The 27,343-nt window shown below is 40.3% G+C and overlaps 1 protein-coding gene and 1 long non-coding RNA gene across 2 annotated transcripts; one reads left to right on the forward strand and one right to left on the reverse strand.

Annotated features, from left to right (window-relative positions):
• Positions 1 to 1,186: 1,186 nt before the first annotated feature.
• Positions 1,187 to 26,054, forward strand: nherf1b (NHERF family PDZ scaffold protein 1b). Its single transcript, XM_023957675.2, has 6 exons — positions 1,187 to 2,420; positions 19,221 to 19,391; positions 21,106 to 21,259; positions 22,563 to 22,606; positions 24,665 to 24,784; positions 24,877 to 26,054. Exons 1-6 carry the CDS (start codon positions 1,785 to 1,787, stop codon positions 25,012 to 25,014), a joined length of 1,263 nt encoding a protein of 420 aa, XP_023813443.2. The 5' UTR covers positions 1,187 to 1,784; the 3' UTR covers positions 25,015 to 26,054.
• On the reverse strand, positions 22,023 to 22,559 carry LOC105354588 (uncharacterized). Its single transcript, XR_002873700.2, has 2 exons — positions 22,421 to 22,559; positions 22,023 to 22,261 (listed from the first exon to the last, which is right to left on the reverse strand). It is a non-coding gene; the product is annotated as an uncharacterized LOC105354588 (long non-coding RNA).
• Positions 26,055 to 27,343: the final 1,289 nt, after the last annotated feature.

A 27,343-nucleotide genomic window follows, 5' to 3' on the forward strand; every position in this document is an offset into this window, starting at 1 on the left:
CCTTGATGCCTAAATTTATTTCCAGCTATTAAACAAAATTCACTCATATAGATGCCAAATTAAGGTAATTTTAGAGCCAAAGTTTTAAGGAAATCTGCATCGATATCTGTCTAAGGGTTGATACACTTATGATCATTAATATTTGATATTTTCCTTGGCGGATAAAACACAGTTTAAATAGGAGTGAAATAAAGAATTGTGTTTGATTCCTGCAGCAGTTAAGCTGTGCTTGTGGGCACGTTTGCTCTTCACGTTTTGTCCCTGATCTACACCAAGGTTTGATTCCTTTGATGGTCTGCTGCACTTGGCAGGGATAAAAACTCACCTGAAATTTGGTGCCAAATCCAATAAGCTAAATCTGGTCCTATTGAGAACAAGAGTTGTGATTTATTTGCAAATGAACTCTGGTACAGTTTCTGTGTGTGGGGGGGTGGGGGGCACTTTTTAAGGAAAAGCGGAGGAGAACAAGAGGAAGTAAGTGACTCTAAATAGGAGAAAAAAGGAAGCAACTTTTAAAAAATCTGAAGAGTAACTCTTAAAAATGTCTTTTGGATAAAATTGTATAGGAAATATGCAGATGCTTAAAGTTCCACTCCAATCACATTTTCATCTATTTTAAAAGCATTTCCAGTGGTCTTTTAACTATTATTAGGCCATTTTTTAGACACAATTTTAAAAACCTGTGTCGTTTTGTAGTTCGTGAGAAATTCACTTCTAAGGTATGGGCGGGACTGGAGTAAGCCTGGATGGATCTAGTTATCTACAAGTGGATGCATCAGAATGGAGCGGAGCTGGGAGCTTGTGGCCCCCGGATGTAGTAACAATTTTACAAAACAGCATTTATTGTCTGCTCCTGATTCACCACACCGATACAGGATACAGAAATAATCAGAAATGCAGTTATTTTTATTTATATATGTCCTCCACCATGAGAAAAATGCTACAAGAACGTTTTAAAAACACCAAAAACACTTTTTAAAAATCGAAGTGCGTCATTAAGAGGACTAACTGTTTCATTCCAGTCTTTGGTTTGTTTCAGAAAGTTCTTTGTGTGAAAGCCAACCAAACCAAAAGTGTTGCAGTCACCACTGAAAGCAGTTGCCTGAAAGAAAGTTTTCTTCTATAAATCAAAAAAAATGCCACAAAGAAAAGAAAAGATCCACGAGTCAATGACTGCTTGTTTTTTATTCTATATTTTTTATTGACTGAAGATCTGCGAGATTAGCAGAGTAAAGTTTGCAGTTAGTTTCCCATGGAATTTTGATTTGCAGTCACAAAAATGGAAGATATCTGCAGAAATTATGTTTACTAAACGCGTAAATGCTGCAACCAGTTACCGTTCTTTTCAAGCATATCAGTTAACTTTTGTTGTTCTGATCATTTTTCAGGAAATCGTGTTATTTTCAATTCATAATAAACAAAATGACTCTTTGGAAGGCATGTGATTGGATGATAAAAATATGAAAGTGTTTAAAATAATCCCGCACTGTGTTGCTCACTTGTGTTTTACGCATCCATTGGTTGCTGTTTTGCATAAAGCAGGGTTGTTCCGTGAACGCACCTCCCTCGTTCAGATAAGCGCTCACGCGCACTGACGGTCCAGCTCAGTCACTCCTCCGCTCGGACCCCGGGTCAGGACCCCCACAGCAGACAGGGGCCCCCCACCGAGGATTGCGTGGAAGCAGTGGGACTCCTCAGAAGAGCTGCCAGCTCCGTGCGTGCTCACCTCCTCATCCAGTCTCTTTCCAGCGAGCAACAGGTCGTGAAGCCGACCACCACTGACCATGCCCAGCAAAAGCCAGTACCTGCGCCCCCGCCTCTGCACGCTGCACAAGGGGGACAACGGCTACGGCTTCCACCTCCACGGGGAGAAGGGCAAGACGGGGCAGTTCATCCGGTTGGTGGAGCCCGACAGCCCCGCGGAGTCGTCGGGGCTGCGCGCCGGGGACAGACTGGTGTTCGTGAACGGGGAGGACGTGGAGAGCGAGAGTCATCAGCAGGTCGTGTCCCGGATCCGCGCCACGGCGGGGCCGCTGGAGCTGATCGTAGTGGACCCAGACACGGAGCAGCTGTTGAAGAAACACAACTTAAAATGCCTGAAGGAGTACGTGTCCGACGGAGTCCCGGTGCCCTTCGAGGAGGATGAGGTGGAGGTGGAGGTGGTGGAGGAGGAGGGGGTGGTAATAGCGGACGAGACGGGGGTGGTGATGGTGGAGGAGACGGAGTTGGTGATGGTGAAGGAGACGGAGTTGTTGGTGATGGTGGAGGCGCATGAGGATGTGGATGGGACGGAGGAGGAGGTGGTAAAGCAGGAGGCGGAGGCTGAGGAGGTGGTGGAGCAAGAGGAGTCGCCCAGGGAGCTCACACCAGTCCCGAGGAGCAACGGGGTGGAGGAGAAGCTGAGCATCAGCTCAGAGAAGGTGAGTCCCAGTGGCCTCATCTCACCACACCTGACTCCCTAGCTGCCCCCAGCCACTTTAGTTTGAATCAGATGGAGCTGGGAAACCTCAAAAACACATGGGGGGGGGGGGGCACAGTGAGACTGTGTGTCCAGAACCAGGCGGTGGGCTGGGTTAGCTGGCTGGACATTTGCTGACCCGTGGGTGAAAAACCAGACCCGAAAACAGGGACCCCTCTGTCCCGCCTCCCTCCCATCAAATTGCTGGCTCCTGTGGGGTCAAAGGGCAATCACCTGAGTAACTCAGCAGCAAACAGATGTAAAGTTTGGTGCAAGCAGGCGACCGTACTTGCAGAAGAACACAACATACAGCGGGAAATAGTTTATAGTTCTCTTTTTTTTTAATGGACCCCACTAAGTGATTTATCCCCCCTTTTTGTGTTGTGTGCCTGTTAAGCATTATGGGTACATTTCCACCCTTCATCAGCTCCTCCTGGCAGTGTTCTCTCCTTTCCTCCCATCACGTTTAATGAGTGTGTGTGGATCCATTTGAAGCAATTAAGGAGACGATGGTCTCTCCATTCTGAAACATCTGTGCCCCCCCTCGGCGTGGCGTCGGATGTTTACCCCTCTGGCTGTTTCTGTCTGAGTCCACTTGTCCTCAAGCGCAGCCAACATGAAAAAACAACAGAATAAAGGATGTGCCAGGTCACTTTGATTTGATTTGAAATTGGTTTGGGCCACAAAAGTGAAAAATTAGATGAGAAATTTAGACGTTTGTACACATTTTGAGGTCATTTAGGTCAAATGACCTCTAGGCATGAAACATGCAGGTATAGAGAATATACAGAGCTTTTAAGTCAAAGAAATCTCCCTAAAGTTCAAAACTTGACTCTTGACACCCCTTTTTTTTTTTTACAACAACCACGTAATGACAGCTTTGGCATTTCCAGTGCGAGCGAGTCTGTTTGGAATCATGTTGCTGGTATTTAAGAGATTTTTTTTCCCCCTTCTCCTATGAAAATAGCAGCAGCCCACGCTTGCTCAGCGCGCGAGCATTGCTGGGTTTTGCTGTTTGTTCTAGGAATATACAGAGATTGTTCCTGTGTTTACTCTCAATACTCTATGCAGATGGCTTAATGGAGCTGCAGCCGTTCACTTTACTCTGGCACGCAATCCAGAGGGAAGTTACGTGGAGCTGGATAACTGCAGACTTACAAAGTCATTTCCATCAGTCGGATTTGGAATTTTTGACAATTATCCATAAAAGATCCTGTGTGAATCTGAAGCAGTGATTCCCAGGTGTAATATTTTTCTTAAACAAAGATTCCCAGCTGAAGAAGTAACTTAGAGATGAAGAAGCACAAGCAAGTGAAAATTGGACTCCTGGGAAACCTCCTTGTTGCTGCCTAAGATACCTCAGGGTGTTTTTCTTTTTCTTTTTTTGCACTGACTTCACTGTTTCTGGAATTTTCTTCCTACATCCTGTTCAGCATTCCTGTGCCTCAGCCCTGTTTCCCAGTCAATGACACACAAACACACAACTCTCCCCAAACTCACATTCTCAGACACACTCAGCCTTTAAGGACACAATTGGCTATGGCTTAGCAGGCACACTGACGTCTGGCTACACCTTTGAAGCAGCACAAAAGAGGCACGCCCTTTCCGGAAGCTGAGGACCCCCCCCCCCCCCCCGCTTCAGGTTGCCATGGTTACGCTGATAGAGTGGAGGCTTTCATGGAGTGCCTGTGAGGATGAAGGTAGGCGAAAGTGAGAAAGAGCAATGGAGGTGTGAAAATGGATGAGAAATGTTTAAGGTCAAAATATTCACAGAGGGAAGAATAACAGGCTAACTCACAGCGGAGAACAAACACTTAACATTAACACAGGGGTGTGGCTTCTTTCAACACGTTGCACAGTTTTTGCTCTGCTGTTGTGTTGCAATTAGGGCCACAATCCCATAAACAGATAGGCAACAAGTTGTTCACCTTTCGGAATATCCCATCCTGCCACAGTGAACCTGCTTTCACTCATCCACACAGGTGGTTTGGCAAAGATTTTTGTGCTGAATGCCCCTCCTGACGCAACTCTGTATTGTATGCCGGCTGGGGACCGCTACAGCTGGATCCAAGCTTGTCCCCCTCATGGCTACATAGTTAGACAGTAGCGCTTCTCCAGGGACCGCCACTGGATGAGGCTCATCGCACCCCCTGGGAATCGAATCCGGATTTCCCATGTGCCAGTTCTGCACTTAACCTGCTGATAACAACTAAGCTATCCAGCTGCTCCCTTGAATTTAATTAATGACTCCTTTACAGTTTGTTCAATGTAAAAAAAAAAGTAAGCTCATCTAATTAATACCAGACTGCTAACTGCTAATTAAGAAATTAATTAATTAAAAAAATGACTGCTCTTGCCACACATAACTATAAAGCTTTTTAATATTTATCTTTGCTCTAAAGAAGTTTTATAACCCTCTAAAAATAACTATTTATTTTAATTGTGCATACATTCTTTGTTGCAAATTGAACACACATAGATTTCCTTTGGTTTTTTCAGCAGACTCCTGGCCAGTTTAGACACTTCCTGATTTAAAAATGAAATTCGTTGAAAATTGAACTTCCTCTAAGGTTTTTTTTCAAGAGCTCTCATCTGTAAGTGCAGAACCAAAAGATCTGCAGCTTTTTTTTTTCCTTCTTTCATTTTTTTCTGTAGTAAAGGGTGTCCACCGCTTCTTGTATAGGTATTTACTTAAGAAAAATGAGTTTTTTCACAGCTAAAGATATTGGGGGAGACTTGACCAATGAGGCAGTTGCATTGCGATTTTTTTTTCTTTTACGTGTCACTACAAACCAACTCCACTGCACATCCCTCTGTGGCCTTCTTAGCTTATTTTTTTCTGAGAAAAAGGACTTCCAGAAGAAACGTGCTACTTCAAAATATTGTTACTTCAAGGCGGTGATGGAAAGCTGTTATGGCTGTGGCCACATTTAGTCCAAATGGTATTTTCAAAGATTGACTATAATAGATTTGTTTAATTTTGAAACGTTTTTTTATTGGTATATTGTAGGTCGATTCAAATAACAACTTTCCTCAGACAGATCAATGTGGTTGGGTTGTAGGAGTATAAACGGATTTTTCAATTCAGTTGATTAGTCGGTACACCCCTAAATTGTGTGCGTAAAATGTTATTGCATAATATTTTTCTCAAAAGTCATGATTATTCTTTTCTATAATAACTTAAGGAGGAATTGTTGTTTTCTGTTTATGTTGTGCCCTCTTCCAAACCTGATGGTGAACTCTTGTTGTTTTTTGTAGCAACATTGTCCCATAGCAGAAAGTGGAATCCTGCTGGGTTTTTGGTGGTTTGCTTTGCTGACTTGCTCATCAGATTCTGGTAAACATTTACTTTAATTAACTGCAGCCCTAGGAGAAAACAAAAATCAACCAAATGATTTGTTGTGTTTAAAGAGTTGTGTTGTTGTTTTCTTTGCAAAAAAGTGTCTCTTATTCTGTTTGTACTAAGAGCCAGTGGGGATGGTTTTTTTTTCCTGTTTGTTTTTTTGGATTCTCGCTTCTTCACCACTGGCTGCTTATGTCAGCCTTTTGAGGACTAATTACAGGAGAGGAAGAGGGCGAGTGTCGGATCCAATTGACTGTGTCTAGATGAGATTGCAGGAAAACCAGTGTGTGTTTCTGTCTGTGGGGACTGGAGTTGTAACATTCAGCCATGTGTGACTATAAACCTTTCGCCACACACTGAGGAGCCCATAAGTGCGTCATGAAGTCAACTTTAAATTGATGTGTTTGTATCTCCTCTCCTTTAATCTGACACTTCTGAAAGATCTTGCAGCCATGTATTACCTCTCAACTCAAGCATATTTTTCCCCCTTAAATAACAGGAAATTTAAACAAATGTTTTCTCTTTAGAATGTCATTTTTAAGCTTCTTATTGGAAGCATGTGTTGTATATTTATAGTCTCAACACTATTGTGGCCCTTTAAGTTGTGTATTGTTTTTGAAATTCAACTTTCTGCACTCTTCATTCATCTTTTTCTATTTTCTAGTTTAATAGGGTGTTTAGGTAATTAGTCAAATCAATTTAGTATGATGTAAGATCTTTATTATTAGTTCGTCATGAAGGATATCTGTGAACAGGCGTCAGCTTGAAGTGCTCATTGAAGTCGCAGCAGAAATGGACACACCTACAGTCAGTGTTTGAGTTACCATGTTCTGGCCTTGTTTCCTGTCATTGTTGCCGGCAGAGGATTCTCCCGTTTCCTTTGGATCCCAGCTTTCCTGACAGAAACCACGGGTTCACCGGTGGACGATCTCTTTTCCCCCCATTTCAGGTTTTATGAGCTGTAATGGAAAGCTAACAAACAGCAGGTTGTTTTAGCAACAGCTTTTCTGTTGTGGTTTTAAGTAAACAGTGTGACCTGCTGATGCTTTGCTGAATGTTTGTGGACGAAGTCCTCGTCATTGTGTTTTACAGACTTTATGATTCATGCCAGCCAGCTTGACGTTTGCTTTTTCACTTTTTGTATTTGCTTTGTGTGGCACATTTATCAAGGTGCATGCATTGGTGTGGTTGTGCTTGAAAGTTCTTATGTTGCAGGTGAGTCTGTCTGAAAGCCATGCATCAAAGTCGGCTGATCAAGGGCAGAGCTGGGTCTCTAGTCAATGGCTTATTATCTTTTTTATTTGATTTTTTTACATTTAGGGAGCAGTTTTTACATGGAAAACTATTAAATGCAACAAACTGGAATGAACTGGAAAAATGCAACATTTGATTCGTTCATGTTAGCTATAACCCTTGTGCTATCCTATGGGGTCCAGATGACCCGATCCTTACATTGACGTGTTCTCCCTACTATGACAAAGGTGGATAAAGGTGAAGGGGATTGAAAAATCATTGAAGAAAAAAGGTTTAGCGCACTGTCTTGTTGGGTCTAGATGACCCCACTTCCAATCTTGAAGTGCCTTGGATAGCACAAGGGTTAATCAAGAAGTTTAGGAAATGACCGGATAAACAAAAATTGTTGGACTCATTTTAAAACTTTTTGCTCAAATTGGCACATCTACCTGATTTATTCATTTAAAGTTTGTGGGGGAAAAAAATTGTTCCAGAGATGCTTGAACTTAAAACTCTGTGACGGCCGTTTTTTTCCCAAGAGGAAAGTGGCTCTTATTCCATCCATCACCTTAGTGGAGCCTGACCATACTTCCTCCTCGACATACAGACTCAGTTATGTAATGTGGGAGCGTGTAAGGGTGCTTTCATTTCGGGTTTTAATAGTTTTGGTAACCTCTTGGTACATCTAAAGCACGATGTAAAGTGGCAGCTGTCACTTCTGCCATAACTCAATAATCCACCAGGCTAAGCTGCACAGCCTGATAGCTGCTGATAGATTTACAGGTGAAGTACTTTCTTGGCTGTCATTTAGACTATGCCGCAAATCTGTCCCTAACCTTATGTAATTGGTAATTCAAGTTGAATGCATGTGCAAAAACTTTTGAGAAATGCCTCAAATTGGACCTTATGGTGCACCTTTTTCCTCTCGAAGTGTTTACTTCTCTGCTGATCTTTTACATAAGTTTAGAAAAAAGTTGTGCAAAAAACAGACTGTCTCTGGGATGCAGGAAGGTTGTGACAGAAAGTAAGCAAAATGTTTTCTGGAAGTTTGAATGTTTGGAGACCACCTGTACATATCAAACAATGAGACTCTGGTACTAAAACTGCTTAGAATTTCATCAAATGAATGTGGAACAACCTTACAGTTCATGTGATGATAATTCCATCAGTGTTGTAATATAATTGACTAAAATAGGTATTTTTTTGATTTTCAGCCCAAATCCAGTTTTGGATAACAGTGCACATCTATTAACTTTCATGAATTAATCAAAATATAATTTAATGGTACAAGAAATTGCTTTAAACTTAATTTAAGTTATTAAATTAAAACATTTAATAAACTGGAAAAGACAATACCCATGGAGCAACAAAAAGGTGACACAACAGAGCAGATGACTCGACAAGGATGAACTGAAAACCTGACACCTGAATAGGTTGAGGGGAAGGAACTAAAATGACGAGAGCTGTGGATCATGATGGACCGGGAAACGGTGTGACTGAGGGCAACTCAGAACATGACCATATCCACAAAAACCAAACAAACCCACAGAACCCTTTTACAACTGTATATGTTTTGTTTTTAAATGAAGTTTGTGAAGGCTAAATTTTTTACTCAATTGTGCGTCCAATTAATTACAAATTGAAAATAATTCTTACAAATGTAAATTTACTTGTAAACATTATTAGTAGTTGTTGAGGGAAATATATGACGATTTCAACTTTTGTGTTTTTGTGAAGCCATAAAATAGAAGGTAAATCCTTCTACCTTCCCAGATTTGGTTTATAATGACTGCAGCATTATAAAAAGTGGATCAGAATCCAGATTTAAAAAAGGAGTGCACTGCTAAATCTGCTTTTGGAGAGCAGAAGTTAGCATTTCTAACAGACTTCAAATTAATGATTTATAAACCTTGGTGGCATCAGACTAATTTGCTGATTTGTTTTGCGGTTTCTGCTGCCCCTAAGTACACAAATATCAGCATTTCCTTTGCCCTAAAGTAAGTGACGTGATAAAAGTGGGGTTTTCAAGATGTTTGACACTAAAATGCTGATGTAGCAAAATGCTGAAAACAAATCTACATCAGTAGAACGTAGCGACGCCACAATACTGTTTAAAATCAAACCCTATGTTACATCATTGATCCGAATTGTGGGGAAAGTGAATTGTTACGTCCCTACTGGTATGTTTATGTTGAGAGTGTCAAACATGGGATGTGCTGAATATAAGAGGGATTTATTATTTATTGTTTTATTACATTACACCTGGCTTAGTATAATCCATTTGAATGTTTTTCTTCATGCTTATTAGCAAATTACAAAAAAGGATCTTTCTTAATTGAAAAAATATATACATTTTGCAATACAAATCATATACTGAACCCGAACAAAACCAAAAACTGAGGTTTGAACCAAATCATTGGAAAACTGAATCGTGGCATCCCTTCAGCTTATACAGCTGTGCATAGTTTTATTTATTTTTATTATTAGTAAGGAAGAAATATTAGCAAAAACAAACATAGAAAATATTACAATAACACGGATCACCAAACATTTGAAGCATTATACAATTAGAGGTTTTTAAATATTGTTTTATATTTTTGCTTTTTTTTTAACCCTTGTGCTATCTTAGATGACCCCACCCTTACATTGTCGTGTTCTCCCTACCATGACAAAGGTGGATAAAGGTGGAAAGGTTTCATGTAATCCATGGACACCAGTGAAGATCACAAATCATTGAAGAAAAAAGGTTCAGCGCACTGTCTAGTGGGTCTAGATGACCCAACTCCCAATGTTAAAGTACCTAGGATAGCACAAGGGTTAATCATAAGCAGACATATGACGGAAAACGCGGAAAGGAGGAAGCGAGGAAAAGCTCTGAATCTGGCTTTCAACAGGGGATGCTGTCACTCTGTGTTTTTAACCCTTAGGCAACGCGGCATTAGCTTTTTTTGTACCAACACACTAAGTTTTAAATGTCAGCAAACAGCCTGGAAGTTTGTCATTTGCATTGCTGGACAATAGTTCTCCGTTGTTCTGATCACGGAAGTGATAAATAATCGATGGCAAGAGTGTATCATGATACCTCATCGCCACAATTCACAGAGCTTTCTCTCCGGCTGAAACTTTTTGTCACACAAGGGCCAACAACGACGTTGCTGTCCGCACGGCCGAGGTCAGGGGTGGAACCTGAACCCTTTGCTGGTGGCCGGCTCCTGTGGGAGGCTGGACGGACGCTACAATGCTGCATTCCATGTCCCCACTTCCCTCTGAGAAAGTTTCATCGACCCCTAAAAGACAATGAGGGGGGTGGACGGGGAAATGACTCTCGCTTTACCCTGAATGAGACTCCCTCCTGCACCAGTCCAACTTCCAGTTGAAACAGGAAGCCCCCTGAACATTCTATTGTTGATGCTTGGGTCCAGACTACCACTGGAATGTATTAAAGGAATGAAGATAGAATAGAAATCTGGAGTTCTAAAAATAACTAAAACTAAAGGTACGTCAGTGTGGCTTTAGCCTACCAACAGTTAAATAGATACATAAAGACAATCATGTAGGTTCAGATTAAGGTAGTATAATGAAGATTAGCGGCCTCAGATACTTTAACTTTAAAATTGAAAAGTAAAAAATGACTTGAGGGAGAAAATGAGAGAAAAGCTTCCGTTATTTTGTTAGAACTGTGTAGCTGTCATAAGAAGAAAATGTCTTCTCTGATTTAAACATAACTATAAGCATGAGCAAAACCAAACACTTGATCCTTAATAATAATGGTAAAAAAAAGAACTGTTTAAAAATAATTCTCTCATCTGATGGTTTTGAGATCTAATCCTGTTTTTCATAGTTTATTAACCACATGCTATTGTTTGGGTGTAAACGTCTTCTTTCTTTTTGTGCTGCCTCTAGCCAGCAGATTTATAAAGTATTGTCTCAAAAAACAACTGCAATGTGGCTTCACATTTGACAAACTGTATTGCTAGTACTAAATGAATGCATATACATCAAAAAGAATCATTCAAAATAGATGGAACCACATTTTTAGCCCGTTTAGCAGGGGCAGTCCTGTAAGTATTGTTTTTACCCCTCTATCTAGTTTGTACATGCATTTTTAGCTTACAAACCTTTAGTAGATGGGGACTATAGGCATCACATACTCGACTGAGGTCACAAAAACAGGGTAGCGGGTGTGCTGTGATGTGGTCAGTGTGTTCAGCACCACCCCAGTAGGTAGGTGATATGGGGGGAGAGGTTGCGCTTAACACCAAAACAGAGCTATTAAGTTACAAACATAACGAGATCTTTGAGACACATCAGACGTCTTTGTCTCTTTTAACACTCGTAAATTAAATTCAAAACTGAGATACATGTTGCCTATGGGTGTAACAATTCTTTTTAATGGTTTGATTCATAGCATAATTTATGGTCGATGATACGATTCGTGATGATAGTCGATATTGGTTCATTTTAAACCATCAAATTCACTGATCTAAAATCAATCAGTGACATTTTTAGCCAAAGATTTAACCAGTGTGACTCAGAGTTAAATACCTGGGTATTGAACAGTGCAAGAGAAGTTTTCCAGATTCCTTGTATTTCTTGCAAGATACCGGTAATCAAGTGCAAATGAAATAAGTGAACAAACAAACAAGTAAAAAAATAATTAATGGCAAAGCCATTCATATTTTAGTTTCCTGAAATTCAGCCCAATGTTGTTTTTTCACATATACGAAATATAATACAAGTGGAACAGAACATTCTACCACACTTTATGGTCACATGGCTTTGCAGGATTCAAAGTGTTTCCACACATTGGACTGCTTGATCATTTTTTGCTGTCATTGCATGTGTGTTGTCCACTGTGATGGCACTTGGTCGTTATAGTAAAATAAACCTACCTTGTCTCAATCCAAGTTGTATTTAGCAATGTCCTATTTAATTCAGGACTCCACAGAAGAATATTTTTTAAATAATTGGAATAAAGTCAGGTTTTATGTGACAAGCTTTCGCTTATTCAACTAGATCAGCAGATTGAATTTTTAGTTATTAGTCATAAATTACAGAATGTTAAATCCCACAGGCTAACTCAATTCTCAAACTATGTAGAGGAAAGTCCTGAAACCCCATTGGAGGAGCAGAGCAGAAAAGTCATCACATAAAACAGGGGAGACTTAAAATTGTTTTTTGTTTTTTATCCCTGTTAAGCCCTGTAACAGACAGAGGGTGTCCTGTCCAGGGTGTACCCAGCCTTCGCCCTACGGTAGCCAGGGATATATGGGGTAAAGAAAATGGATCGCTGGATGAATATTTCTGTTTAGTTCTACAAGAAATCTTCATGTTATAAAAACCAGTTAAACATTTAGTCCTATTGTAAATCAGTACCTGTTTTTGTTGTTACAGTGCTTTAAATTGAGTTCTTTTACTGTGTTCCTTCATTCTGGTCCTGATTCTCCACATTAGCAGTGAATGGAGGTTCGACAGGAACTTGTGTTGGTCGGACTCAGGAGGGGAGGGTCAAGTACAGGAAGGCTGGTTAAGGAGATAAAAACGTTTGGCTTTCTGAGTTATGAAAAGACTAAACCTGCAGCCAATGACTGCCTGATCTTATGCAACCATCAGTGTGAAAAAAGTCAAAGTAACTCTGCAGTAATGGCTTTCATTCTTTAGCAGCAGCTCCATTGGTTCTTATCAGCGTCAGGATCACCTCTGAGATGATTGACACTGCTTCTCTATCAGCAGGCTGTCTCTCTAAAGAGCCTATTGTAATAGAAACTTCTAGCAGAACTTTTCTTTGGTGTCTTTTGTTGGGGCTGTTTTGTCCCATCCTCAAATGGAAAGGGCCACAGTGGGGTGCTTTGTCCCCCCCCCCTCCTTCTTGCCTCGCAGCTGGTTCAGTAGTCCAGTTTGAAACCAAATACCCCCTTCTGCTTGAGAAAGTGGTGCACTCCAACCACTTAATGGAACAAACCTCATCCTGTGGTTAAAAGCATCCAGAATTACATTGATTATGACTCGACAATGGCTTTCTTTACCAAAAATAACAAATTACCCGGATGACTGTGTCACTGGAGGCTCTTTTTCTTTTTTGTAGACATTTTTGCTGAGGAAGCCAAACCTCATTAAAGCCTCATTGAATATTTGAACAAGGCAAGAGTGACTGCTGCAGAGGACATATTTGCCTTCAGAGCTCAGCTGAGTGTGACAGGCATCACATGTCATCAGCAGCCGAAAGCAGCTGTTTCAGAGCAGCCAATCCATGTGGAGTTACACCACACTTGTCTTTTACCTTCATAATTTTCTTGAAATGAACTCAAGTAATAATGTGTCTCATTACTCATATTCCGTTAAGGATCCGGAGCTGTCAGAAAATCCTCCCTGTTTGCTGTCCTTCATTACGGCCTGCAGTTACACACCCTTATTGGCCGAGTGATGAGGAAAATTTGAAGTAACTGGCAGGCTGAGTGGCAGAGCTGCAGCCTCTGGCTTCTCATGCGCACATCCAGATTGCTCCTTCCATGCCAGAAACTGGATCACTCGCAGGTCCGCTGTCGAACGCTGACAGCTGGCGGAGTCAGAAGCTGATACATATTTCTTATTATGGCTGTTTCTGTGAACAATGAGACTGAAATATTCCATCATTTATCAGCTTTAGTCATAAATAACGTTTCACAGCAAATGTCCAGACAGAAAAATCTAACCAGCAGTGGAATGAAAATTCAGCTAAAAAACCCTCATCACTAACTGTGATGACACAGAGACAGAGCTGGACTGTGATAAGCACCGTCACCTAATAGCAAGACGGTTCAAATCACCACTGGGCTCTTTCTGTGTATGTTCTCCACGTGCATGTCGGTTTTTTTTCGAGTACTTTGGCTTCTTAGACATGTTTAACTCTTTAACATTGGAGATGCCGGTGGCAACACCTAAATAACACAAAATCAGCACATAGCTGCTTTTCTCTGCAACACAAGCAGTTGATTCACATCGCCTGTGTAAGCACTGTCTTCATAACTGTTAAGTGTTTCATATCAGGACAAAGCTGGGTTTTCTCCGCTTCAGAATCTGCTGGAATTACATTAATTGCATAAACGGATGAAGACTTGTGGTATTCTAAGAAATGTAAACACTGGAGCTAAAACTGTGGTGTTAATGGTTTAATTAGTCTCTAAAGGAGTGTGATGTTGGCCTTTGTTTCCATTCAGTGAACTGCTGAACTGATTAAAGCCCAACCTCTGCCCAGTGTTAGTTGGGATAAACCAGCTTAGGATGGAGCGGGTATAGAAAATGATTAGACCCAGTTTTAGACTATAAATTGACATTTACATTGTTTTATTTCCCTATTCAAAAATTATGGTCTATTTTTAGATCAGATTTAGCATCACCAGGCCATTACAGGGCTGCATAGAGACAAGCAGCAACACACACTTAAGGGACCGTTTATAATCACCAATCAATCCCAGAAGCATATTTTTGGACTGAATACACCCAAACTTCACACAGAAAAGGACCCAGCCGAGGCTTTAACGCTATGGGGCCTCTCATTTTGCTACTTCTGTTACTAGATTTTTATAATAAAGACAATAATTCTTGGGGTAAACTTTTTGCGTCCAATTATTTTCAATTTTAGGACATTATTACAAGATTAATGACATTATTGGGGATCTTCCAACAGATACTCTGCTTGTCTGGCTTTTCAAATATGCATCTTTGCTGCACTGATTTTTATTATGCTTCTGTGTTAGACGTAGAACTCTGGAGTAACATGCATTTGTTTAAAGGTAAAAACAACATGGTTTGGGTATTTGCTTTTTCTCTAGAAGCTTGTATATTAAACTTTGCCTGGGTGTCTTATCTCTTGGTTATCACAGCTTCCTGAGGAAACTCAAAAACAGATCCTCGACAGGGTCACATCAGTCTGGGTGGAGGTCTGTAAATCCTGCATCTTGACAACACAGATAAAGACAAAACATTTCCAGGGGCTGCAGATGGTTATTGTTGCTGTGAGTGACTCTCCAACACAATCTGTAAATGAAAATGGGTCCAGGTCATCTGCATTCTGTGCATAGAAAAGGCTGTCTTGCAGCTGTTTCCTAGAAAACTGTGAATCTGGGTGAAATGTTGAGGATGCTTGCAGAGGGAATTTTAAAAATTGCACTGTTTTTTTTGTTGACATAATGCTTGGGCTTTTTTGACCCCGCTGGTCACTGGGTGGTAACACTGATCTAAACGCTTTTATCAAGCTGAGTTTGGTGTGGAACCTGTTTAAAACATTCTCATGATGCTTTCTTCTTCTGCAAGAGTAGCTTGGTTTTGTGGGTGGGTCTCGTTCCTTTGCCTGCCCAGAGGTAAAGGATACTGAGATTAAAGCTAAGCAAGCTGCCTTTAATCTGGTAGAAACTGATCTGTTATCAAAGCCTTCCTATATTTGTGCAGTTTGCCATGAGTTGAAAGTAGTAAGACTTTCCTTTAGGCCATTTAACATCAAAAACGTTTTTTTTATTTGAAAATAAAACAGCGTATTGGTTTATTTTCTTTCACGTCTATACATTGCCTCTAAAAGTATTAAAACTCCTTGTTGGATCACCATGCATGCAGTGTGTGCGTCTGTGAATGTGCTTTTGATTTCGCTTTCATGTCAGGAAGCTGAACAAGCAAAGAGGGAAGCGTGTTGAGGGAAGATGTGTTGACAGTTCCTGCGCTTCATTTTTCGCCTTAGAGGGAGTGTGTGACAGTGAGAAACTGGACGCCCTAGGTTCATATTTGTTTTCCAGAGAGGTTTTATGGTAAAATTTCATGGAAACAAAACCTCTGTGTGTGACTTTGAAGCTGAATGAAGAGCCAACTCCTGAGAAGAGTCCTCTGAGAGCCTCACACAAACAATACAAATGTTTTCTTTGTTCTATTGAAATACAAAAAGCTACATACACACCGGGCATTTGACATGCTGATCACTGGTTTTTGAACGTGCATTTGGAAAACAAAAATAAGTTAGTGAATGTGTTTCTTTTCTGTCTGTAATCCGACAGTGGCACACAGACCGGTACTGGTCCGTGGGCCAGTTTTCTTAAAAGAGTTTGTAAAATTCAAGCCTGTGAGTATGTAAAGCTTTTTATTTAGTCAGCAATGTATATTTAGGTTGACCGAGCGTTAGCATTAGCAGTCCTATGGGAAATTCCATTATACAGTAGCATGTAGCTTGCAGACTTTGCTTTACTGCTGTTATGTGCTAGGTCACCGGAAAAGGAGAGGTATAAAAGATCGATCTATACTTTTATAAATCCTTTATTGATCCATTTAGCTTGGATTGATTCAGACCGATTAATCGATTTTAGCAACCCAGCCCTAGTGTTTACACTGGACTGTCGCTACCTGATACTGTACCTACAGTTGTAAGCAGTAAATTGTTGAAGAAGTACAAATCTCCAGGTTTTTCTTTCACAGCTCAGTTCCCATATATGAAATACTTGGTGTTATATAATTCCAGTTGGGCACAAGCCGCAATTATTAATTTCTCCTTCATTATCACTTTTCTAAACAGTTGGCACTTCCATGAATTTAACCCTTGTGCTATCCTAGGCACTTTAACATTGGGAGTTGGGTCAACTAGACCCACTAGACAGTGAGTGCACTGAACCTCTTTTCCTCAATGATTTGTGATCCTCACAGGTGTGAGGCTGTCCATGGATTACATGAAATCTTTCCACCTTTATCCACCTTTGTCATGGTAGGGATAACACGTCCAAGTAAGGGTGGGGTCATCTAAGATAGCACAAGGGTTAAAAGGATGCTACCAATATGTCACTATCAAATCTGATTTCAACGCAAGTTCAATGGCCACGTATTTTGTATTTGGAGCCAGAAAATGGACTTAAAAACTTGCGTGAACACAATAGTTTTGAATGTGAAATCTCAAGACACGCATACAAATTGTTACATAGACTTTTCATTGAAAGTTGTCATTTAAACGTGTGTTGCTGAAGGTGTTGTGAACGTAGTTTCAGAATTCTCTTAGCTCTCTCTAAGCATAATCTGAGTAAATGTCTGAACCATGTCATCTTTTTTCCCCTCTGCTCATGGTATATTTGCAAATTTTTCGATCTTAGAAAACTGCCTAGATAACAGATAAGAACACAGATATTTCTAGAAGTTGTCCAACACTGAACATGCATAAGATCAATCCTTGTAAGTGTTGGGATTGGACAGATGAAAGGCTTCAGGAGATCCCGTGTATGCACATTTGTCAGAATGTTCTCTAGATGTGTCCGACCTGACACATAAACCAGAACCTCTCAGAACATTGTATGTGGTTTCATAACAAATAGGAGCAATCGACCTTTAGATGCTAAAAGCAAAATTGTGCATTTGGGATTCTGCTTTGTGTGCCATCAGCAGATTCCACAGATTTCCGAGCCGCATGGAGATTCTTCAGCGCCTCTCCCCGACACAAACCCTCCTCTGTCATCCACAGCAGCTGAGCAGTGGGGAGGCGCTCACTCCTCCATCTGCCACTAGTGTTTGACACAAGTCACATAATGAGGGAAAATCTCTGAGCACATGCTGTAGCTCTAAGAGGAAAAATCTTCCAGGATGTGCAAACATGGCTTAAAATTAGTGTAGTTGAAATACAACAAAGATTAGTGTGAGTATAGGAGTAAGACATGAAAGATTTTCAGACTCTTTGAAAAATTTAAAAAAGAGGAATTATTGAGATTGTTTTCAAGTGCTTCTTGTAGGAGCAGTGTGTTTTTGCACACTGGGGAATAAGGGGTATATATATATATATATTTGTTTTTTTGCATAAATATAAAACAATGCTTTCATTTTTATGTTACAAACCAAACTTTGTCGTCTTTTGATGCAAATACGCTTCAAACAATTTAAGCAAAAACAATAGTTTTTTTTTTTCATTGCTGGAAATAAATGTAATGTATAGAAAATGATTTTTCTTTTAGTGTCCTCCAGCAAAATAAAACTTTATTTTAAATGTAAATTTCAGAGTATAATATTTGCAAATTCCGACCATTTTTAGAGATTCTTATTTTTCCAAGTTTAAAAAGTGAAAATACTGCTGGCTTTGTTGTTTATACTTTCTTATTTTTGCTATTTTTATGAGAAAAACTCATTGTGTTGTGAGACACATGGGAAAAGTTTTAGAAACAACATGGTTTGTTTGGGTGGTTATGTTAAAAGCATCCTGACATGGGTAACTTTCTTTTTGTTGCAGTTTGTTGTAAATCCTACGTTTCAGCAGATTTAGAACGAGGTGTCCTGTTTTTGCAATTTCATAAACCATTATTTTGCTACTATCATTTTTAAAGGCAGCTAATTCCTCTTTTTCTTGAATACCCGTGCGTCTTTTCTGCAGAGAAAATGTTCACTTTTGGAGAAAAAGGAAAAAGCTCCTGATTGTGGAGCAATTACTCAAGCGACTGTCACTCTCAGTTTTATGAGGAGAAAACGCTTTTCTAATTTTCAGTGCTTCAACCGGCAAGGTTGCTTAACTTCCACAATTTTCTACATGTCATGGGGAGGAAGGTTGGCTTTGGTCAGGGTGCTCTGAAGCTCCTGCATGTCACCTCATCCTCTACTCTGACCCTTTTTGATGACAAAGACACCTCGGCTTAATAAAGAAACTGCCTCATGCATCAAGCGGAAAGGAGGTTCTGGGATCACGCTGGAGTTTTTTCTCTGGAGGACAATACAGCTCCAACTCTTCCTGCTGTCCCAGAGCAGAGCTGGATGGGACTGAGCTGGTGGAGGCGATTGGGGAGTCAACGCCCAGCTTCCATTGTCCTCCTCCTGAGCTGAGCAGGGCTGTGGCCCACACCGGAAGAGTCCCTTCCTTAGAGTACAAACTGCTCCACAAATACTCCACAGACCTTCCCAGCAATCACCTCCAATCACATGCCTCCAAGAACTCCTTCCTTCCTTCGGAGCAGTTGGAGCCACTGGAAGTTGTACACCAGCAACACTGCAATCATTATGCTCAGTGCACAACACATCAGCATGCGGCAGCCAGCTGCATGTTCAACCTCGGCTTCATATTCATGGTGAACGACTCCCAGGAGCTGTCTGTAATCTTTGTGCCTCTTGTTCTCCCTGAGCGAACACCCATGGGGGAGGTATTTGCGAGCTAGTGGCGTACTCATGCACATGTCTTTGTCTTCTGCTCTGACCTGTGGCCTCTTCCAGGAGGTGTGCACTGAACCTCGGCCACGTCTCTGTGTGATCCAGCGGGGCCCGAACGGATATGGCTTCAACCTGCACAGCGAGCGGGCGCGGCCGGGCCAGTACATCAGAGCTGTGGATGAAGATTCTCCTGCTGAGAGGGCTGGCCTCCAGCCACAGGACAGGATAGTGCAGGTACCTAATCAATGCCGGGGTGCCGTGAGGCCCTAACAAACAATGCTCGCTGCATAGAGACCTTATGTCGCATAGTGAAGAGGAAGCACAAGCTTGACCTGTTTAACTGGATGCCAAAAATTTTACAAAATGTTATGAAGGTCATGAACTATAACAAACTATTGGGCAACTCCAGTTACTCAAAATCTAGCAGATATAGACAGTCTGTTAACTCTGTTTATCTGAGAAAAATATAATCAGACTATGGCTTTAGACCTGAAGCTCCGGCTCTTTGCCTTAAAAAAACAAGATAACTATTTGAATAAATATTAATTCTGTTAGTTAAGTTAAGCAAAAATTCCAATATATGTTGTACAACAGTATCTAGTTGTTGCTCAGAGGCAAATTCCTAAAGTAAATCATTTGATAGCAAATCCTAATGATAAAAAAAATATTCCATGTTTGACTTTCTTGCACTTTTAACCCTTGTGCTTCCTATGGGGTCCAGATGACCCCATCCTTACATTGACGTGTTATCCCTACCATGACAAAGTTGGATAAAGGTGAAGGAGATTTCATGTAATCCATGGACACCAGTGAATATCACATATCATTGAAGAAAAAAGGTTCAGAGCACTGTCTAGTGGGGTCTAGATGACCCCACTCCCAATGTTAAAATGCCTAGGATAGCACAAGGGTAATTCAAGTGAATGTGTTGCAGCAGGAGGATCTTCTTTGTCACAGGAGGCACTTTATTTTGAAAGGATCATGTATGTGCTGCTGTCAAAAGTAAAGAAGTTGTAATTTATAGAGAAAAATACTTTTATAATTCAATTATTGTAAATATTTAAAAGCTACATTGGCTTTATGGCTACAGACACATAAGTACAGTTAATTGTATTTTACGTACAATGAAGTGGGACTTTGCGGCTCTGGCTGGCATGAAAGGTTACAGACCTTTGATTTAGACCAATGGTGAAAATTACAAATGTTGCAATATATTTTTTAAAAACCCATACAAGTATTGATTTATTTGATTGATTATGGTGAGTGGTTAACTCTGAAAAACAACAGGAGACCTTTTTCCTGTGAACTGTGTGAGGTCCCAAATCCCTGCAGACTGTAACAGTCTGGCAGAATTAGCTTCTTGGCACACGTGCAAAAGGAAAAGTTTGATTTTTCTGGAGTTTACAAGTGAAGAGGGATTAAAAACTAAGGACTGAACCCCAGACGGCCACACCACCCACAGGGGGAGTGGGAGGCTTATTGAGCAGCAGACAGCCATTGTTACTGTTGTTACTGGCCAAGCAGCTATTGTCCAGCTTCCTCTGGGAGACCTGCTTAGATGTGCAGGTCCACCCTGTGACCTCAGTGCATGCACACGCCCTTCTAGACATTTCTCACATGCTTTCCCATGGAGATTTTACCCACAGTAGGTTCAGTGGGCCTTGAGGCAGCCACCTGACATGAGTTAAAGAGCTTCTGTAAGCATCACTCCAGCATTGCACCGTTAGATTCAATGAAGAAAAATGTCTAAAAATTGTTGGAATAATGTGGATCTGCATGTGGACTGGCAGGATTTCCTGCCGGGGAGTCTCTGATAACAGGGAGAAAGACGTCCTGACGACGATTAAACAGTCTGCACTGCTACTGCTGTGTGGGAACAAAAGACAAAAGAAAGACAATGAGGAGACGCTAGGAGTAAAAACGGACGCCCTCTTTTTAACCCCCTCAGGTGAACGGCGTGTCCGTGGAGGGGAAGGCACATTCAGATGTGGTTGCTGCCATTAAAGCGGGTGGTCGTGAGACCCGGCTGCTGGTGGTGGATCCCGACGCAGACGCCTTCTTCAAGAAGTGCAAAGTGAGGCCCACCTCAGAGCACCTAACCGGTGAGAAGGTCATTTCCCCTCATCCTTGTAAGGCAGGAGGAGCGTCTCAGCTGCCTCAGGAACAAGCTGGGTGAATCACTGCCATTGAAATTTCACTCTGGGCTCATTGTCAGTCAGCGTTTACAGACTTGTTAAAGACTCTGCACATCCACTCGCTTGTAAATAGCAGCAGATTAAATGTCTGGCACGGTTTCTCGGCTCCGCCTTCCTCTCTCCTCTTTTGCCTTTTCTGTCCTGCTCTTCTCGCTGTCTTTTTCAAAAATCGAAGAGCTTTCTCCTGTCTTCTCAGCTGATGTGGATTCCCTGCAGAAAAAGCTTAGCCTTTTTGGGGGGAAAAGCACATTGGAGAAGGCTGAATGAGCATCAGACTTCTCTAAAGTAAAGTTTAAAATCTTAAATTTTAAAATTTTCACCAGCATTAAACAGTTTTGAATTTGCATTTCGTGGATAGATCAGACACAACAATATAATATGACATGATTCCAAAAATGTTAGAATGTAGCTGCCACGTCCACCAGGGGGAGCTCCAGTACAGCACAGTCCTGCACAGCATGGTGTCTGTCTGTGGGCTGAGTTTGTCAGAGTGCCCCTCTGTCACAGCACATAAGTGTGCAGGCTGTCGGCATGGCAACAAGCAAAGTGCACAAAAAGAAAGGATAGTTTCTTTTTCAAATATTTAATCTACTTTGGCTCTCGCAGCCTTTGAGGGACTATTTCTCACTGATGGAGTGTCCGTGGACATGAAATGTGCCATCTTTCAAACTGATTTCAAGCAGATTTAATCTTGTAAATTACGGGGTGTGTTTACAAGGCCGCAGTTAGTGTTCCGCTGCAGGTTTGATGAATGTGCATCCGTCAGTCCAAGATTACAAATAATAACTGTGTGCGGAGGACAGCTTCCAGAGAGGCGATTCGCAGACACCTGCTTTCCGGGCAGCCCCTCTTGTTTGGTTTCCCTTCAGCCTGCAGCTGGAGCCATGTTAGCTCTTAGGAAGACTCTTCCTAAAGTAAGGAAAACCAGCAGGAATTGAGAACAAATGTAACGTAGGAGTGTTATGAAATTACAAAGCTGCTCGAAAGCTGAAAGGTCCAGCTGAACAACTGGAGGAGGATGGAGAGCACCATCTCACCCTAGATTAATAATAGATGACCTGCCCATACCTGTGCTCTGAGGTAGAGTGGGTGTTGGCAGGATGAAAGGTGAGCTTTGGGGAGCAGCTCAGTGCTCTGCTGCTGCCAGATGAGAATAGGGGGACGTTCCTGGAGTCCATCAGTGACTGTTGTGTCATTTTCTCGTCCATAGGTCCACTCCCTGAGCCTGTGGTTAATGGACAAACGGAGGAGAAGGTGAGACAGATCGCACAGGTAACGCGAGGTCATGATTGGTTTGAAAATCGGACTTTTAGTCAAAAGAAAACCCTCCTGCAGAGGCCACTTCCTTCCTCCATGATCTGGCCTCCCCTTCCTGTCAGCAAGGACAATAGTAGTTTGGTCCTCCTCTGCTTGCACACAGCTTTTAAAAATATGAACAACCCCCCCCCCCCCCCCCTTTTTTTTTTGTTTTTTATACACATCAGAGAACTGAGAGGCTGGTCAAGTGAGTTATTAATCAGGGAGGCGTGCAGAACAGGCTTTCCTGTTATTGTGAATCCATTCTGGTACTCATTGTGTGGCACAGAGGTTAAAAAAAAAAAGAAACTCCACCCAGCTGGTTCTTCTTTAATTTTTAAATGACTTGAAAGTATTTCAAAGGGAGCGGATGGAGCAAAAATAAAGAGACTCTTGCCCGAAAGGTTAATGTAAAAAGATGAAGACACTGAATTTATGAAAAATATGGCTGAATATTTAAAAGAGGAGAAGGTTAAAGTTCTTCACGTCCAGGAAATGAATGTCAAAGGATGTTTTTGTGAACTTAATGGTCTGGACTTCAAAGCTAAAGATTACAGAAAGAAAAACTTTCACATACTGTCATGAAAAACATTTCAAAATAAAAAAAAATACCTGGGCACAAATCCAAGTTTGACCCTCTTTTTTGTTTTTTTAAACACTTTTGCAAGTAAACGAAGCTGGAAATAATCATATTATTAGTATTTTATACACATTATTATTCAAAAAGCACTGAAGGCTTATCTTTCTATTATTACAATTAATTTTGTTCTTCATAAATACATAAATAACTAAATAGAGAAGCCTTTAACCCTAAATATATTGTTTATGTGAAAGATAAAACAGATTTAAAATAAACGTATCTTGTGATAATCTTCATATTTTGTGCAAAAATTACTTCTTTAAAAACAAAATTGACATTATTCTCTCAGTATGTTAGAAAGCTTTGTCCTCCAAGTCTCTGCAGAACCATTTTGGTGTGTTCTGAGTTTCCATTTGATAGAGTTTCATGCTTGAAGAGGTAAAAGGTTATTACACCAACAGCTTCGATTTGGGCCTTTGGCCAGAAAAGCAGAGTGAAGCCTGATTTGGACTTTCTGTCACTCTGAACTGTACATGCTGCGGCGTTGCTTGTTCCACGTTTTGTTGTGTAATGAGCTGAAAGGGCGGGGGCGGAGAGGAGGGAGGTCAGCAAGAAGTCGTCTCTCAGGGGAAATACCAGCTTTTCTTTATTCATAGGTGAAACTCTGAACCACAAAAAGGTTTAAAAGGCTTAAGACTGAGCAAAGGACAAACACATTATATGTACATTGTTTTTTCTTTTATAACTTTTTATGTTAATTTTGGAATAATAATAATAGGTTTTCTTTAGTCTTATGAATTAAAATTGTCCAATTAGCTATGCATTTATTTATTATTATTTCTTTGGTAGTTAAAAAGGTGTTGAGTAAAAATTAAATGACTTTTTATGGTGTTATGCAAATAAATGATTAAAACGAGAAACCAAAGCATTTTAGTCGAAAAAAATGGCACAATAAAAATAAATGTAATGCAAATATATGGCTATTTATAGACAATAGGTTGTCACACATACAAAATAAAATTTTTACCAACCTAACTTCATTTGGATTGCCCTAAGATTTCCTTCTACATTATCTTTTAATACAGACTTTGGCAACAAAGTAGGAAATATAAAATATGTCTCTTAATGCTATAGTACAGAAGAGGATTAGGGGCCGTTTCACTGGTTTAAAAAAAAAAGAAAACTCTATTAAAAAATTTTTAAGAATGAAGTTTTAAACTATCCGTATTATCATAGTATAAATATACAATATTAACAAAATATTTTTGTCTCATTTTATTTTGCCAAACACCTGAAGTCCAACACTGCCATCGTGTGATTAATTTTGGTACTGCATAAAAAAATTGAGTTTTTACCATCAAAACCATGATGCTACATTTTCAACTGGTGTTTGCATTTATTGTGAAGTGATGCTAATGAGTGTTTGCTATCTTTAGGTGAACGGCAGAGTGACCAATAACGCAGAAAGAGATTCAAAGTTGTCAATCAGCCCCTCTCCTTCAAGTGCTTCGTCCAACACGTCCCTCACAACCCCGACTGCAAACACTCCTCCTGAGGTGCATCTCGGATTACAACCAAATTTAAAATCATATTTAAGAAAGGTACATTTTCCTGAAAAAGACTGAACTTGTCTGTTCTTTTCTGACAGGGTTTGATCGCAAACACCATTCCAGCTCTCAACCTCACCTTGCAGCAGGTCAAAGAGCTCGCGCACCAGAAGCGCTCGAACAAAAGAGCTCCGCCCATGGACTGGACCAAGAAAAACGAGCTCTTTAGCAACCTATAGGGACATCTGTCTTCACCTGACCCCCCTGAAAACCCAGCTGTTTTATTTTAAACATTTCTTGTGACATTTTTTTATGACTTTGTTCAATTATTACCATTACTAGTTCATATATAAATATAACCATGACATGATACTGTAAACATATAATGTGCTACTAACCATAAGAATTCTCATGCCAATGAAAAAGAACCAGACAGTGTGAACGGGTTTCTTTTTCCAAATATGTATGTATTACTGCTGAGTTTGGCGCCCGTGATAAAAAACTCAAATGACACGACTGTCATGCTGAGTTTTATGATCTCTGTTCATTGTTTTGCTTTTAAAAAGGACGTTTTTAGAACTCAAAAAATCTAGAAAAAGGATGAGTTTCATTCACTTTTATGTCTTATATTTTGTTTTAGTTTTTTTAATCTTTTATTGTTTTTTACTTTTTAAGAGCCTTTTTGGTGCTGATCTACCTGGCATAAATAAATATATATATAAATATATATATAAAAAAGGAAAATGTATTTTTCAGAAAACCCTTTCTAATATAAAAATCCTGTTTCTCAAAACAATTGCTGATGCTTCAAACTGGAAAACTATATATTTTAAAGTGCATTTTAGGCATCTCTCTCTCTATATATATATACATGATGTTCAGTGTATATTTTTACTCTTGACTGATCCATATGAACCGCAGAGTGTCAAGGGAAACGTGCATCTCTCAGCAATATCAGCTTTACCCTTGCTGTAATAGTGCACAGCTGCTCAGTTCACAAGTTTTACTGTTGTTGTTTTTTTGGTTTGTTTGTTTTATTGCCACAGCAAATGCAAGACAGTGTTTAATACAATAAAAGCTATAATTATCTATCTTTTAGATCCTGTTTAGCTTTAGATTATTATCCTCATACTAGCGTCGGGACAGGGAGAAGGTTTTAAAGCCAAAGGGTAAACTAGGAGAAAGTTATTTTGCAGTTTGCAAAAAAGTTGTTATGTTGCAATTAATCCTTTATGAAAACTTGATCATACTGATGATTAATTAAAAATATTCTTCAGTGCTTTTGTGGTTTTTGGTTGTGTTTCCCAGAAGCTTTACGTACTTTTTCTGTAATTCTTCTGAAAAATCAATGGAAACATCAGATTAGTGTACCTTCTTCTTGTTTAGGACCCTTAACTTACAAATATGGTGGTAGTAGTATCATGGATTAAACTTGTCCTGCTCGGTGACTTAATTAACTGAAACTTCACAAAAGAGTTGTTTTTTTAAGACAACCTCATTGGAGAAAATTAAACCAATCAATGAAATGTTGTAAAAAGGGCACACATTAAAGAAAAATATGATCATCTTTTTTTTTGTAATAGTGTTTCAAGTGGTCTTTTAATTATGATTATGCCATTTTCAGTCTATTTTTAAAAACCCTGTGTCACATAGTACATAGTTTACAGAACGGCAGTAGTTCATAAGAAATTCGCCAATGGGCTCTCTCTTTTTGGGCTTACAGAGCTTTTGCGTCCCCATTCTGACATTACCATTGATCAAAAATGGCAAAGCTGTCCAGCCATAAAGTTTTGAACCAAATGCCAGCTCAGACGAGGAAAATAAAGACGTGGATCTATTTGTTTGCAAGTGAATGCATAAGAATGGAGCAGAGCGGGGAGCTTGTGGCTCCCAGCGTTTTTTCTATGTCACAAATACAAACTTTTGTAAACCTTGTGCTATCCTAGGCACTTTAACCTTGGGAGTTGGGTCATCTAGACCCACTAGACAGTGCCCTGAAACTTTTTTCTTCAATGATTTGTGAACCTCACTGGTGTCCATGGATTACATGAAATCTTTCCACCTTTATCCACCTTTGTCATGGTAGGGAGAACACGTAAGGGTGGGGTCATTGGATAGCACACGGGTTAAGACCTTGTGACATAAGAGTGCAACGTGAGACTGTGCTCATCCTCCATCATCAGAAAAATGACTCAAGAATATATTAAAAACACCAAAAACACAATTTCCACTTGAGTGGGTCTTTAAAGGGCTAACAAGATCTCTAGAGAATGACTGTATTCCCTGCATCATCTTTAAAGTGTCTTCACATTTTGCATTTGATAAAAAAAAAGGACAAAGCTGCTGTACACAACTTTTGTTTGTTTGTTTGTTTGTTTGTGGAGCCCCAGAGTTCAGTTTGACAAATGACTGATGAGAATCAAGGTCATTGGCATTTATTTTTATCACCTTCTGGTGTTTACATTCAGACTGCGGGGACATGGATGGCACGATACATGACAGAGGAGGCTTGTCAGTGCTGCTCCTCCGTTCTCCCACATGCCATTCTCTCCTTTTCACCGTGGTCTC

Source organism: Oryzias latipes, chromosome 8 (assembly GCF_053564925.1).
Source record: "Oryzias latipes strain Hd-rR chromosome 8, Olatipes_Hd-rR_3.1".
Taxonomy (NCBI): Eukaryota; Metazoa; Chordata; class Actinopteri; order Beloniformes; family Adrianichthyidae; genus Oryzias; species Oryzias latipes.

What these genes read in the sequence shown, in the direction of transcription:
- nherf1b (XM_023957675.2), top strand. Translation starts at nt 1,785, where the DNA reads ATGCCCAGCAAAAGCCAGTACCTGCGCCCCCGCCTCTGCACGCTGCAC. An exon ending in CACAGGACAGGATAGTGCAG is followed by an intron (nt 19,392 to 21,105) that starts GTACCTAATCAA and finishes TAACCCCCTCAG; the next exon opens with GTGAACGGCGTGTCCGTGGA. An exon ending in ATGGACAAACGGAGGAGAAG is followed by an intron (nt 22,607 to 24,664) that starts GTGAGACAGATC and finishes TGCTATCTTTAG; the next exon opens with GTGAACGGCAGAGTGACCAA.